We start from the raw sequence: 14,430 nt of genomic DNA, 5'->3' as shown, positions 1-14,430 counted from the left end.
TGGGTTTATTTTGAACTAAAATTAAAATGATATTAAGTGATATAATAATTGCAATACACAGAACGTAAGAAGAGCTTCGAGAAAAACTCATTTCGTTTGACATACAATCTTTTTATTGGGTTTTTTTCTTTTCCCGAAAGTATAAAAAGAAATTACACAGAAGTGATTTTTACAAAACAAAACCCTTCATAACCCAACTAATGGTGTGATAATGCATTTCTTTTGGCACTGACACATACTTATTAAAAACTTTGTTTATTACAATAATTTCTAACACGAAGTTCAAAATACTACATTTAAGGAGCGAGTAGGGTCTAACACTATTGATAAATCATTTATTTTTTCTTTGTATTTTCTTACAGTAAAGCATTTCAAGAACGTTCTGTGAAATTTTTAAGCCAATCGGAACAAAACTCAGCATGTTATGACCCTTTATCTTTGCTTATCTCACACAGAGAAGAAGTAAGAGCTCGGCGCACAAGCCAAGATTTCTACTTTGATTGACTTAAAAACTTGACAAAACATTCTTGAAATGTTTCATTATAACAAATTATATAACTATAATTTGATTTTTTGAAAATGATAGACCCTACGGGCACCTTTGAAAAATTAATTATTTCCATTGATTTTATAGACAAAACTTTTACACGCGTTCTTCTCGAAAGCAGGTTTTGAAAGTCCGTGTCCATCGTCTTTCAAAAACTACTGCACCAATTTTTTTCAAATTTTGCACACACTTTCTACATATAAAAAATCTGTTTTAATCCACCTAGTGGTGTAATGATGCCTATCTCATATTACTCATAGCATTAAAAATATTACTGGGGAATTCGCAAAAACAACTGTTCATTGAATAGAAATAGGAAAGTTTGTTCGGACCTAATCTAACAAACTCTACGAAACCTGTTAACCTTGTAGTTCCGGAACCTGAAGTAGTAATTTAGAACAAATTTAGGAATTCCGCATGAAACTGTAAGACTTTTATATTGAACCTATAAGTTTGCGAAAATCGATTTTTTCATCTTGAAGAAAAGTAAGTGAGATTATTTTTGCTGTTTTTAATCAATTCTTTCGAAACCGGATTCAGATGACCGGAATAGCCGAAGTTGGCTTGTTTGCCAGCAACAAATATGACCTTAAAATTGGAACAGTTTTGAACCTAGTTAAACCTAGACTTACTATCTCAGGTTCTATTTCGATTAAACCAATTAAACGAAATCTAACAAATGAAGTCAACCTGCGTTTCTGTTACCTCTGCATATGTAAGTAAAGCTAAATAGCATGAATCAGCAGCATAAAACATGTAGTAGGATTATTACTTTTATTATTATTATTATTATTATTGTCATCATTACCCCACCGGCACGGTATTACTGCACTACCGGATGTAAAAATTTCATATTTTTTCAAATAAATTTGAATTCATTGACATTCGTTTATTCTTTCGGTCGTACTGATCATAAAATAGCTATAATTTTTATCAACCTTGGCACCGTCTTTTACCAATATCACACAACAGTAGCAGACATCCGTTACTGTTTCGTTTTCTTTATTTTTTTTTTCATAAATACGTTTATTTCTTAAGGCAGTTTACATAAGTTTTTCTTCGCCGTAGCATCACTTTTACATAATATTCTTATCCTAATTTAATTCTAACATAGTCACAACGTTTTGAATTTATTAAAACATATTCTCTTATAGCTTAAATATCATCTTAGGTAACTCGTCATTAATTATGAAATCTACTCGGAAATATTATTTGAACCAAACGATTAACTTCTATAAATTATAAAATAAGCTGTTATTTTCAGACATTTTGTTGATAATTCCATAAACTGTTTCGAGTTTGTTTGTATCATTACATAATTTTTATTCTAATTTAGCTATTGGTTGAACTCATGGACGCAGCTGGGATCAGAACTTAGTCTTAAAAGGGGCCTTTATTAAATTGAAACTCCAATTTTCTTTATGAAATGATAAATAAGTTTCATGTATGAAAGGTCACGACAAGCAAGAATGTCTCGAACTGGGATATTGGATAGTTTACCTTGGGTACGCAAAGAATTTATTAGTTGAGATCTGACATCACGATACTCCACGCATGTCCAAACGACATGATCAATATCCCGATAACCTTCTCCGCAAGCACAATGATTAGTCTCGGAGAGCCCAATTCGAAGGAGATGTGCATCTAACGTGTAGTGATTGGACATGAGTCTGGACATCACACGAATGAAATCCCTACTCACATCCAGTCCCCTGAACCATGCCTTTGTCGATATTTTCGGAATAATTGAGTGCATCCACCGACCCAGATCATCTCTATCCCAAGATGCCTGCCAGCTGGCAAGTGTTCTTTGGCGAGACGAACTATAGAATTCGTTGAAAGCAATCGGTCGCTCATAAATTTCACCCTCAATAGCACCACGTTTGGCTAAATTATCGGCTCTTTCATTGCCTGGAATGGAGCAATGAGCCGGGACCCAGACTATAGTGATTAGATAATTATTATTCAATATGTCGTTCAGACACTGTTTTATTTTACCCAAGAAAAACGGTTCATTTTTGCCAGCAGCGATTGAGCGAATGGCTTCAATTGCACTGCATGGTTTGGAGATAATGTGACGATTACACTCAAACTATAATGAACTGCTGCTAGCTCTGCTATATAAACAGATGCAGGTTCTTGAAGCCTAAATGAGGCCGAAACATTATTGTTGAACATACCAAACCCTGTCGCTTCTTCAATTCGCGATCCGTCCGTGTAAAACATTTTCTCAGAGTCAATATGCCTGAACTTACTTGAAAATATTTTTGGGATTTCCGTCGAGCGTAGATGATCCGGGATTCCACGCACTTCACGCTGCATGGATGTATCGAAAAATAAAGTTGAGTCAGGGGCACTTAGGATGCTGACACGGATAGGAATATATCTTGAAGGGTTGATTTCCTGTGACATATGGTTAAAATATACTGTCATAAATTTTGTTTGAGATCGAAGCTCGACTAGTCGTTCGAAATTATTAATTACCATGGGATTCAGCACCTCACATCTTATTAGCAGGCGTGATGAAAGCTCCCAAAATCGATCTTTTAATGGAAGAACTCCCGCCAGAACTTCAAGACTCATTGTATGTGTCGAGTGCATGCAGCCTAAGGCAATTCGCAAACAACGGTACTGAATTCGCTCAAGTTTGATAAAATGAGAGTTTGCAGCGGAACGAAAACAAACGCATCCATATTCCATCACTGAAAGTATCGTTGTTTGATACAATTTTATTAGATCTTGCGGATGAGAACCCCACCAAGATCCTGTTATTGTTCGAAGAAAATTTACTCTTTGTTGGCATTTCGTTATCAGATACCTAATGTGTCCTCCCCACGTGCATTTGGAATCGAACCACACCCCGAGGTATTTAAAAGTTAAAACCTGTTGGATCATTCTTCCCATCATATGGAGCTGAAGCTGCGCGGGATCATGCAAACGTTTTCTTTATAGCGTGTACGAAATAGAGCACGCATCGTTTGTTTTGTGTTTTCTTCTTTCGGTGTGGTACATATTGTCATTCTATATGGCGATCTGAAAACTTTGACACTGATCGCCCTGTAATTGCGGAACCGGAAGTTGGATCTGGATGAAATTTCACAGTAGCTTTAAAGATGATATGAGCTTCAATTCAAATCAAGATATGTGAAATCGGTTCAGGCATCGCAGAGAAATTTAAGTGAGTTCTATTTTTTAAGTTTTTCTGCACCACTTTCGGTGCTTCCGGAACAGGAAAAGCGAGGACCAGTAGTGCCGAATTAAGCCTTTGTGCCTATTTATCAGACAGTTTTATGGGATTTGTACCATTTTTTGACCATCTCTTGTGAAAAAATACTAATGAAATAGGCAATTTTACACTTATCAGGTTCTAGTCCGGAACCGGAAGTTGAATCTCAATCAATCGTTCTAGAAATTGTTAGAAAACTATGAGACCTTTCATTTGAATCTTTGTTTGTGAAAATCGGCTGAGCAGTTTCAGAGAAAATTGAATGCACACTTTTTCTCTAATTTTCACATATTACCATGTAACTCCGGAACTGGAAGTCAGAACCAAATGAAATTAAATAGCAGGTTATGGGACCATGAGACCTTTCATATCGTAGTTTTCACTTTGAGTAACCACCAAAAATTCAAAAAAATCAAAATAAATCAAACAGAAACCTGAAAATGTCTAGAAAAACTGAAATAAGAGTGAATCTTCGAAAGAAGCGCACAGACATTTTCCAATCTCGTCGAGCTAAGTTGAATGGCATATAATAGTAGGGGTCTCCGAGACTCCGATCGAAAGTCGGATTATACAGATATTTTATGACCTTTCTATAAAGAAGGCAAACAAATTTTGTAAGATTTTTTTTTTCAGTATCGAAAAACAACTACCGAACTGTCAAAACTAACCATGCTCTCGAGCAGGGTTATTTCTGATAGCGACAAAATCACTGCTTGACCCTACAATTTAACCTAAAAGTTAAAACAATTTGCCTTATTCGCCGTTATGGATCGAATGATGACGTAACGTTTCCATAAAAAAACTGACAAAATTTGTCGATTATTCATGGATTTACCTTCACCCGCACCAACGAAACTACACATGCAGCATCAATCATAGTAACCCATGAGTCAGAAGACAAAATTTTAATGCTCTATCTAACCATGGAAAGATCCGTATATCTGGTAACCCTGTTTGGACCAGTACAATATGTACTCGAGGTACTACAAGATGTTCCACGAAAAATTTCGAATATACAAATGCAATAATAAACAAACGGTTTGATTGATTTTAATGATTATAAATTTATTTGAAAGGTTGATTCTTGAAATTATTATGCAAAATAATTACGTTCAAATGACCCTCATGACCGCCTTGGCAGTAGCCAATCCGATCCATCCAATTTTTGAGTACATTTTCAATTGTTTCTGGCCTTATATCATCAATTGCAACTTAAATTTCGTGCTTGAAGTCTTCAATTGTTTCTGGATGGTTGGTGTAACATTTTTCTTTAACCGCTCCCCAAAGCAAACAATCCAACGGCGTCAAATCGCAGCTCCTCGGTGGCCAATTCACATCACCATTTCTACTGATTATTTGATTTTCAAAAATTGTTCGTGTTATTTTTCTTTGAAATAAATTATGAACTGTAAAACATGTCGCAACATTGGTCGTATGTATGCGGATCAAAGTTAATTTCTTCGGACTTTTCGCCCTTGACTAAAATAACTGAAAGACAATTGGTTGAATAGTTGATAATGTCTCAAGAATCTCACATTCCCACTCCATGGTAGTAAAAATAATATATTGAATTAGGCACTTTGTTTTAGCTTTAAGATGCCGAGAGCAAGGTTTTCACATGTACCAGATGTCTAAGCTGAGACAATGTTACAGAAAAACTATAAGATTTATTGTTACATATTCGTTGAAACTTTTACATATAAGTAGACATTTCAATGTTCTGTAAGAACTACGCTGGAGACGGTTGAGTTATCGTGCTAATTTTCATCAGTGTATTCAGAGATGGCATTTCACCAGAGTTATACACGCTAGAGTCAGATTTTTGCCACACCGAGGATGAAAAAAACGAAGCACCGCACAAAGAGGAAAGCGCACTTCTTCTCAGTGTCGAATAGACAGCATTTGAGTGTGTGCTTGTGGTTAAAGCAGCTGGCGCGAGTGAAACACATTCTCTTCGCATGAATCGCTCACACGCGCTCTCGTCTAAATACACCCAAGTGACCACTGGCGCGTGATAGTGAGCGAACACTTCTGTGAACTTCAATTAATAGAGAGTAGATCTGGCCTTGCTATGAAAAATTTGCAAGGAAAACCTAAAATTTTACGATAAATTGTTTTATTTTACTGATTTTGCGTGTCCACGCTTCATCTACGAAAACCATACAGCAGAGTGCTCACCGGCGTGTACACCTCTGTGAAAGTATTTGCATCCACCTCGGAGAATTTATTAGCTAATGCTCTAGCACTTTGGTGCGATTCAGTGGAAGAGGTAAAAGGAAATAAACAAACGCACTCATGATGTGTGCACACTCTATACAACAGTGGTGTATAAATGTGAAAGAGAAGAGCTCTCGTTGAAGTTGTAAGTGCGAGGGGAAAAATTTTGCTTGCTCTTCGTCACACAGAGGAGATAGACATCTCTGAGTGTATTCAATGAATTGTACGCACACTTTTTACAATGAAGTGTATAGGTTGTTAAGTATCAATTAAAAGCTTAATTTTTCCCCTCAACAATTTTTCGGAAAACAATCAAGTGTACAGTTTGATTATATGTAGTTATCATTAAGCAGCAGTAACAAACATAAGAAAAACATATTGCACAGTGAAAAATACAATAAATTGTATTAAACGCAATAGTTCCGACTGAGAATCAATTGTTTACGCTGTGGAATCGGTTGGTCAAATAAAAAATGAAATGGTTTATTAATATAAGAAAACGTAAGAAAACTTTAAAGTTGAAAGTATCAATTTCATATAAGATATCGTTTGCTGTGAGATACATGACTTTTTCGTTTCCATTCAAATGCAAATTATATTACCGTTCTTACTTTCCAAACAATTATTTTACAATAAATTCAACTAAGCAAACTAAGAAAAGTTAAATTTGGATAAAATAAAAACGTCCAGTGCTTCGATTTTTTTGGTTATTTATTGTCTGTAAAAGACATGACTATGACGTCATGAAACTGTGGCCATTCTGAACAAAAAACCAAAACAATGAAGAAGAATGGCTATCAAATAATTACAAACTACTTGTTTATTCTGTACCCTGTACCGCACTTCCCCGCAAATTATCGATCAGAATATCATCACTACGATAAGAAAGTTAAGATTTTACTCAATTTGAAATGCTCGAATGTTTGTTTACCATACTCTGAGCGCTCTGATTGCCCACCAAATGCTCCAGATATTGGCTACGATAGCACTTGCTGGAGCGCCCTATCCTTACCACCGGGCTGGAGGAAACGCACTGATAAATAATAATAAAAGCATTCTCTGTTATTTTGCCTTCAACATTGCGAATTATCAAAGTTTCATTCAAATTTCGGAAGAAAAAAATTCTTCTGTGTTTATTGAATGAAAAATGGCAAAATTGTATGAAAAATTGCAAAATGAAAAGAATTCATGCATGGAAAGATTTTTGTTACGGGAATATCATATAACAAATTCATTTCGAATCTAGCAAACTTACAAATTCTATATATTTATGCCAATCATATAAATGATGGGAGAGAATCGGAAAAAATGTGTATAAAACTCATTTTTCGTTCATCATAAAATTATTTGAACTGTTGTATAATTCATGATTAGGAATAAAGTCTCAGGAATTAAAATGACAAATGGTAACATACATTCAGTCTGATTCATGATGATTAACACACAGTACACTAACATTTCAAACGTAACTGACAGTCATATAATATATGAATGATAATCACACATATAAGAAGTAAAATTCACTGAATATTAATCATATGATCATGCAGAATGTTCTATCATTCAATAGTGGGAATTCTCAGTTATTTATCGCATTCAATGAAGTTTCATTCAAAATGCGGCTGGTGATTTCTTTCAGTGTATTTCGTACATACACTGAGCTAAATTTTCATTCTAACATTATATGATATTCTAATGATATTTCACTATTAGCATTTCCAATGATAGCTACAAAGTGTATTCAACATCATATCAAATATATAGGATAATCTTATGAAACATAAAACTCTTCCTAACGTTATTTTTACAAGATGTTCATATAACGAACGAAATTTCCAGTTTGAGTCAAATTTATTGGCGCGCCCTATAACCATTACTAAATATCCACACAACATACATTGGAACAATTTATGGAGCGCATATTATATTCACTTCGAATTAATATAGATAGGTTTATCTAAACCATATGACTAGTTTCATAAAATTTATATATAACTTTTGATGGAGGTCACCCCAGTTCTTTATAGCAGTTATATATAGATCAAATGATTGCTATTTGATTGAATAAGTGATACATATTCGATTCAAATTAAAAAAAATACTGGGATAATGGTGATTGTGGCAATCAAAAACAACAATAAAAATAATTGTCTTATCAAAAACTTTTTGTTATATTTTCCGTATGTAAAGAGTTTCATGATAAAAATTTATTTTCATAATTCAACTATACTTACTTCTTTGGAACTGGCTGATTTCATCGAATATTTACTGTTACCAGACGAATCAGATGCACAACGAATCGGAAACTACTTCTTTTATCGAGAATTTGAGCTATACTAGTCGTTAGTTTTGTAAGGGAGCCCCTCCTGATATTTGCGAAGGAGAAGTAGGATCCCGAAACTATAAATAAAAATTCTAAATCCTCTTATTAGACAGACAGAGTGATGAGACGTACCAGATATTTATTTCATAATCCGTTAGGGCATATCCTTGAGCGAAATTGAATGAGCTGTCTTGTCAGCGATTTAAAATAACGGATCTTCCTAAAAACTGTCTGGAACAGTTGATGAATATCGGAACATAACTCTTTCTTGTTTTGTAAAAACAAACTCTATTAAATGTCTAGTTAAAATATTATTTCTTGTTATTGTCTTCACCTCAAGAGAACAGTGTCTCGTTTTCTTCCTTGTTGCAGATTTGATGTACGCTTCCAATGAAAATTATAAGTTTTCACATAACTTTTATTAAACATAATCAGCATGCGATTAATAGAAAATTGTAATGAATATTAAAATTATATTAGCTTAAGTTTTATCGACTTTTCGCATAACTTGTATATGGTATTTTTAAATATTATAAAGATTATGAAATTATAAAATTTATTGAACATCGTTTAGATTTTATGTAGAGTTACATTAAAGGTCATAAGTTGTCATATGTCTTTTGTGAAATACCATCTGCGTACGATTCATAAGACACATCCAATGAATATAAATTATGTAACGAGTTAGGTTTCATCGGATTTCCATATACATTATATGGGATATTCTTATAACTTTCATTATGGTAACGTCTATTTAGATTTAACGTACACTTTAAATAAAGATTATAAGTTTCCATATAACCTCTATAAATTATATTCTTCATATGATTCATATGACAAATCTAATAAATATACATAAGAGTTTCATTTCAGTGTATCACTTTTGAATCCACTCATTCTAGCCGTTGTGTTCAGCGTTTGCATTATATAGTATGGAAGTAATAATTTAATTTACAGTCAGGAACTGCAGATGTAACTCAAACTGAAAGACTTTCAGGAATTGCTTCCTCTTAATAGATGTTCTTAAATGCTGAAGGATTACTCTAAAAATATTATTCAAAGTCTGATATGTTCTAGTATTTTATGTTCATACACTTTAATAGCTCTTAAATTCACATTCATTGTCCTGATACAAACATGTCAAAACAAGTGAGCTACGATGTGCTTAAGCTGTGTCAGACATTATGAAAGATTGCTTGTGACATACCGGGTCCATTAGTTTTAGTTTACTATGTCTGTTATAATTTTGCCTGCGGTTATAGGCGTAGTCCTCCTACGTGTGAATATGTTTAAATTCTGCACGTCTCTTCCCTTTTTCGCAGGTGCTCCAACACCGAGCATAATGTGGAAATTCAACAACCAAAATATCCAGAACGGACGCATCAAACTGTTCGGTAATGGGTCACTGATTCTACCGGTGGCAACTCTGGACGATGGAGGCATGTACAGTTGCTACGCCGGAAACGCAATCGGAAACGTGTCTGTCAATGCCACCATACGCGTCAACGGTAAGTTTTATTGGTAACGAGTGATGATTTTTTCTTTGATTGACTCTCGATAGCATTCCTTTAATTCAGTAACTGTAAACAAGGTTGTTATATATTGATCAGCTAATGTGAAGCACAAATCCAATTAGGATTTACTCGAACATGGCTAAACAGTGGCATATTGGATTCAAAATGTAAACAACTCCTGATAACCGTCAAGCATGAACACGAGTAGGGGAGAGTGGGGATACTTGAAATACTTTTTTTTTTTGTTAATTGCTATATCTTTTAAACTATTTGGGGTAAAATATGTTTCACCTACGATTACTCGAAACAAATCTTTCTTTTCGATATTCAATGTAATCAATTAATGTAAATTCGCTTTTTGACATAAATAGCAGCTTTTTACAATATTATGTCAGATGCTTCAAGTATCCCCATGCATGGGGATACTTGAACCACCCCATGGGGATACTTGAACCACCTTCAAGGAAAGAATAAAAATATATAGAACTATATGAAAAAAAATTTTGTTATATTTTTGAACATGTCTTTTTTTTTAAAAAATAAAAAATAAATATCAGATTTTTTTAGTATAACGTATGAAATGACTTTGTCTGCCTTTGTTTGCAAATCTGTAGCGATAATACTTTTTCCTCGAGTTTTACACTTTCTTGGTTTAGCCTATGGGAACCCTCGTATGTTTTCCGGGGATTGTCCTTGTAGAAATCCACAGTTATTTAGCATTCTATTGCTTTTTTTTGCACTATGGATGCCAACGGGATATTGTCAATGTTAGAGATCATGTCAGACTGCATTGAATCAATTGTAGCAACAATGTTAGAATTTTCGACGATGTTCTCGGTGCAAAAGCTTCTGTTGGTAAATTTACTTCCTAGAAAGTCTGATACAGAAAATGTTTGTGGATTAAAAGGAAAAATTCCTGTCTTTTGAAATCCAGATTTTATAAAATTGTAAATTGTAGGGGTAGATGGGATACAACGCACCCCCTAGGGAAATGTTGCTATATCTTAACTATAGATCTTCCGCCACCATTATTTCTCATATTTACGAACAAACACTCGCTGAATGCATTGAAAAATACATGAAATGTCTTATTTTTTGAAACCTTCAAAAATTGTCCTTTTAAATATATGCGGGGCATGACGCCCGATAGTAGCAAATACGAGAAATATACATTTTCAATTATGCGGAGTATCTAAACATAGAGGCAGGATAATCTTAAACAACAGGTGAACGTCCGTCAAAACAACGCAGTAAAACACATGACAACAATGGGACAAAATGCACTATCATAAAGCTTCTTCTTAATATCTAAACAAAGCTTTAGCATTTTCGTGGAAGAAATATTTACTAGATGTAAGGTTGCTTACTATTACTCTTTAAATTGATAACTAATACATAACGTTTGTAAGCCAATTCTTAAGCATTTTGCCTCACACAACTCAGGTCATTTTGCCCTCAAAAGCATGGGTACGATAATTTTGAAGATTTATCCATAAAATTTCAAATAAATCGTCTGTATTAGAACTAATTTTAGACAAACGAAGGATTGGGAAAGAAGTCTGTTGGTTACATAATCAAAATTATCTTCCTCACTCCAGAAAATTACTATGGAACGAAGACCAAAAATTATATATGATTTTGGTGATTTTTCCAGACATGATTGAACTATTGCTACCAAAATTTTATAGTATTCTACTGTAATGACAGACTTTCTGTTTCATGAATATTTCTGTGCAAAAAATTAGTAACTTCTGAGAAAAGCAAGAGGTGCATTTTGCCTCAGGGATGCGTTTTACCCCATCTTCCCCTAAATGGTTGCTGCAAAGATCTGCATGCAGAGAATGGTCGTAAGCTGTTTTAAATGAACTGTAAATGAAGTTCTGTCTAATGGTTGCATCTTATGATAAGTGTGTGGTGGTAAAGTTAAAATAGTAATGCCATTTTTCTTTGCTAAATCCAAAAATCCCAATGTACAGGTGGCCTTCGTGGTTATCGAAATTTAATAATTTCAGATTTGTTTTCAACGCGTTCGAAAATTTAATAAAATTCTTCAACACCTCTAAAAACTATCCTGCATTTATGCATCCTGTTCTATTTGCAAGGCCGAGTGTATTCGGCACACTGTTTTTCAACATTTTAGGAATGAAGTTATCCCGTGGAAATACCATCGCAGATGGTAGAAAACCTCCAGCAGCATTGACGAAAGTGGTTCATGTAACCCCACAAAAAGTGGTTCATGTATCCCCACAAATCATTAAAAGTTGGTAAGTGTTTTCAAGACGGCAAGAGTTTTTTTTATCTTTTCAAACTTTTTGTGAAAATGAATGAATTTGTATGTATTCACGATAACAATTGATGTTATGCAGTTATGTACCACAGGTGGAACACAATAAACATTTTCCAGAATAAAGTGAGGTCGCGATTCGTGCAGTTTCATGCAGCGAATAACTATTATAATTAATAACAGTAACAACAAACGTCAGAAGCATGCACAAATATGTGTGAGGTTAGGGCGTTTTTTTGCAATGCACGGTGATTCGAAAGGGAGATTAGCGAGACAAAAATATTTTTTTAGTTGGTGTTTTCACAAAACTTGTTTGCAATCTAATTGCACCTTTTTTATGTAACCCAAGTGGCACATGTAACTTGTTCACAAAAAATAAAAACAAAACAGATGCTGCATAATGGTCGCATGACGAACACGGCGAAACAAGTCGTATTATGATGGTGACAATGGAGTCAAAATAATGTTACGAATTGACATCTCATCATACTAAGTTACAATATTATTATTATTATTATTATATCGTTTATTTATTCCCGGTTTTAACAAGTTACAATAAGTTCCAACGTAACTTTTCGGTAATCTAACTTTTACGACGTGCTTTAGTCGCCAACTGGTCACCGATATGTAACAATATGTGACAATATAAAAGTGGCACACTATAAGACAAAGTTAAGTAATGATTTCATATCGGTTACCGTATTCGTTGTGATGCAACAAAGAAATACAATTACAGTGTCGGTTGAACGCTTCCGTACATTATCCCGGACAATAATATTAAATAAAAAAGTAGAATAAGTAGAAAAATCCTTCAGTTTAAAAAATTGGCTAAAGTTAACTATGCGCTAGGACGCAAATTTTTTGCCCGTAAATGGGTGAAGCAAACTTGTTTCGTTTTGGGAGAGATTCGCATTACCAGAAAGAATATTTCTACACTTTGTCACGGCAGTGTATGCATGGAAAAACTTATGCCAATGGCTACCATTATGACCAGGGAATGAAATATTCATCAAATTTGAAATAAATTGCAATTATTGCGATTGGTCAACCGTTTTAACTTTGGTATTTCGACTTTTTAGCTGTAAATTTCATATTACGGGAATAAAAATATGAATATTATTTTGTATGCCGATGTTCTGAAACCTAAAATATCGAAGGCGCACACGTTTTCAATCAGTATAATGATCAACTTCACCATAAATATCGAATAACACTTAGATTTTGAGTAGATATAGTGAGTTCAAAGAATATTGAACTCTATATTTTAGCTCTTATTATCGGATGCCAATTTTTGGTCGTAAATATTGAATGGGAAAAACATCAACAAATTGTAACTTGACACAAACTTATATTTTCTGTCTTATTGTAACTGATTTGCGCGCTGCATCAAATCAAATATTCTTTACTGAGAAGTTGTTTGGCAGCCCTTGGTAAGTCGCACAAGCTCCGCCTCTTACGGTTTTCAGGTTACATAGCAGTTATAATGCACGTTGCAAAGTCTTCAACTTGTTCCATGAATTTATGTCATATAAGTTACTGTGAAGTGTTATACCGTTATACCGATCGTTGAAGACCATTCACGTACCATGTACCCTCTCGGGGGTGTCGACTGTTTTCCACGTAGTCTCATAAATTTAACGATTCAGCCAACCCAGCCAGTTTGTTTTATATATTGTTATGATGTGAAACCATCATCAGCGTAGCTTTTCTCAACTAATGCCAAAATTTTAGAAAAATACTACACTATTTTCGGTTAAGAAGCAAGACACTTTGCAAGCGTATGAGTGATGTCAACAACGTGTGCGTAAAAATAAATTCCTGTGCATATTTTCCTGATTTTAATTAATAAATCTTCCATTTGGTTGAAATAAAACAAATCAGTTCATTCTACTTAGAATTGCAAAGTAAGAAATCCAAAATCTTAGTCTAAAACTCCTCCGTTTCTTCGAAAACTGCTCGAGAAAATCTATTTCAGTTTCAGCTTACTTCCGCTAACACATTTGATTAGCAACGAACACATTTCTATATGGATTTTCGCTTGCAGAAATTATAGCAAAATAAAGATTTATGTACCTTCTTTTAGTAATCCTGAAAAATAGGAACCTTTAATTTAACACGCGAAACGCAATGGATATGGAAGTTTATCGAAAAACTATTTATTTTTTCGGAAAACTGCTTTTTAACATGCACTACAATGCATTGAAGCACCGTAGATAACTTTTTATTAGGGAATTAAAGCTAAACTCATAAAATGTAAGCAATTTTACACCAAACATGAAAAATTGATCAAAATTGATATCTCATCCACAAAGTCAGGCT

General features: G+C 34.1%; 1 protein-coding gene across 4 annotated transcripts in view; it reads left to right on the top strand.

Moving 5' to 3' along the window:
- LOC131436539 (peroxidasin) overlaps nt 1-14,430 on the top strand; it is a 416,998-nt gene that overhangs the window by 243,432 nt on the left and 159,136 nt on the right. For all 4 annotated transcript variants that reach the window (XM_058605296.1, XM_058605295.1, XM_058605297.1 and 1 more), the window contains one exon: nt 9,636-9,821. In XM_058605296.1, coding sequence (XP_058461279.1) covers nt 9,636-9,821 — 186 coding nt within the window. The remainder of the gene's footprint in view (nt 1-9,635; nt 9,822-14,430) is intronic.

This window comes from Malaya genurostris, chromosome 3 (assembly GCF_030247185.1).
Source record: "Malaya genurostris strain Urasoe2022 chromosome 3, Malgen_1.1, whole genome shotgun sequence".
In the NCBI taxonomy this organism is placed as follows: Eukaryota; Metazoa; Arthropoda; class Insecta; order Diptera; family Culicidae; genus Malaya; species Malaya genurostris.
The sequence above is the reverse complement of the archived record's forward strand: the minus strand, read 5'-3'. Positions and strand labels throughout refer to the sequence as shown.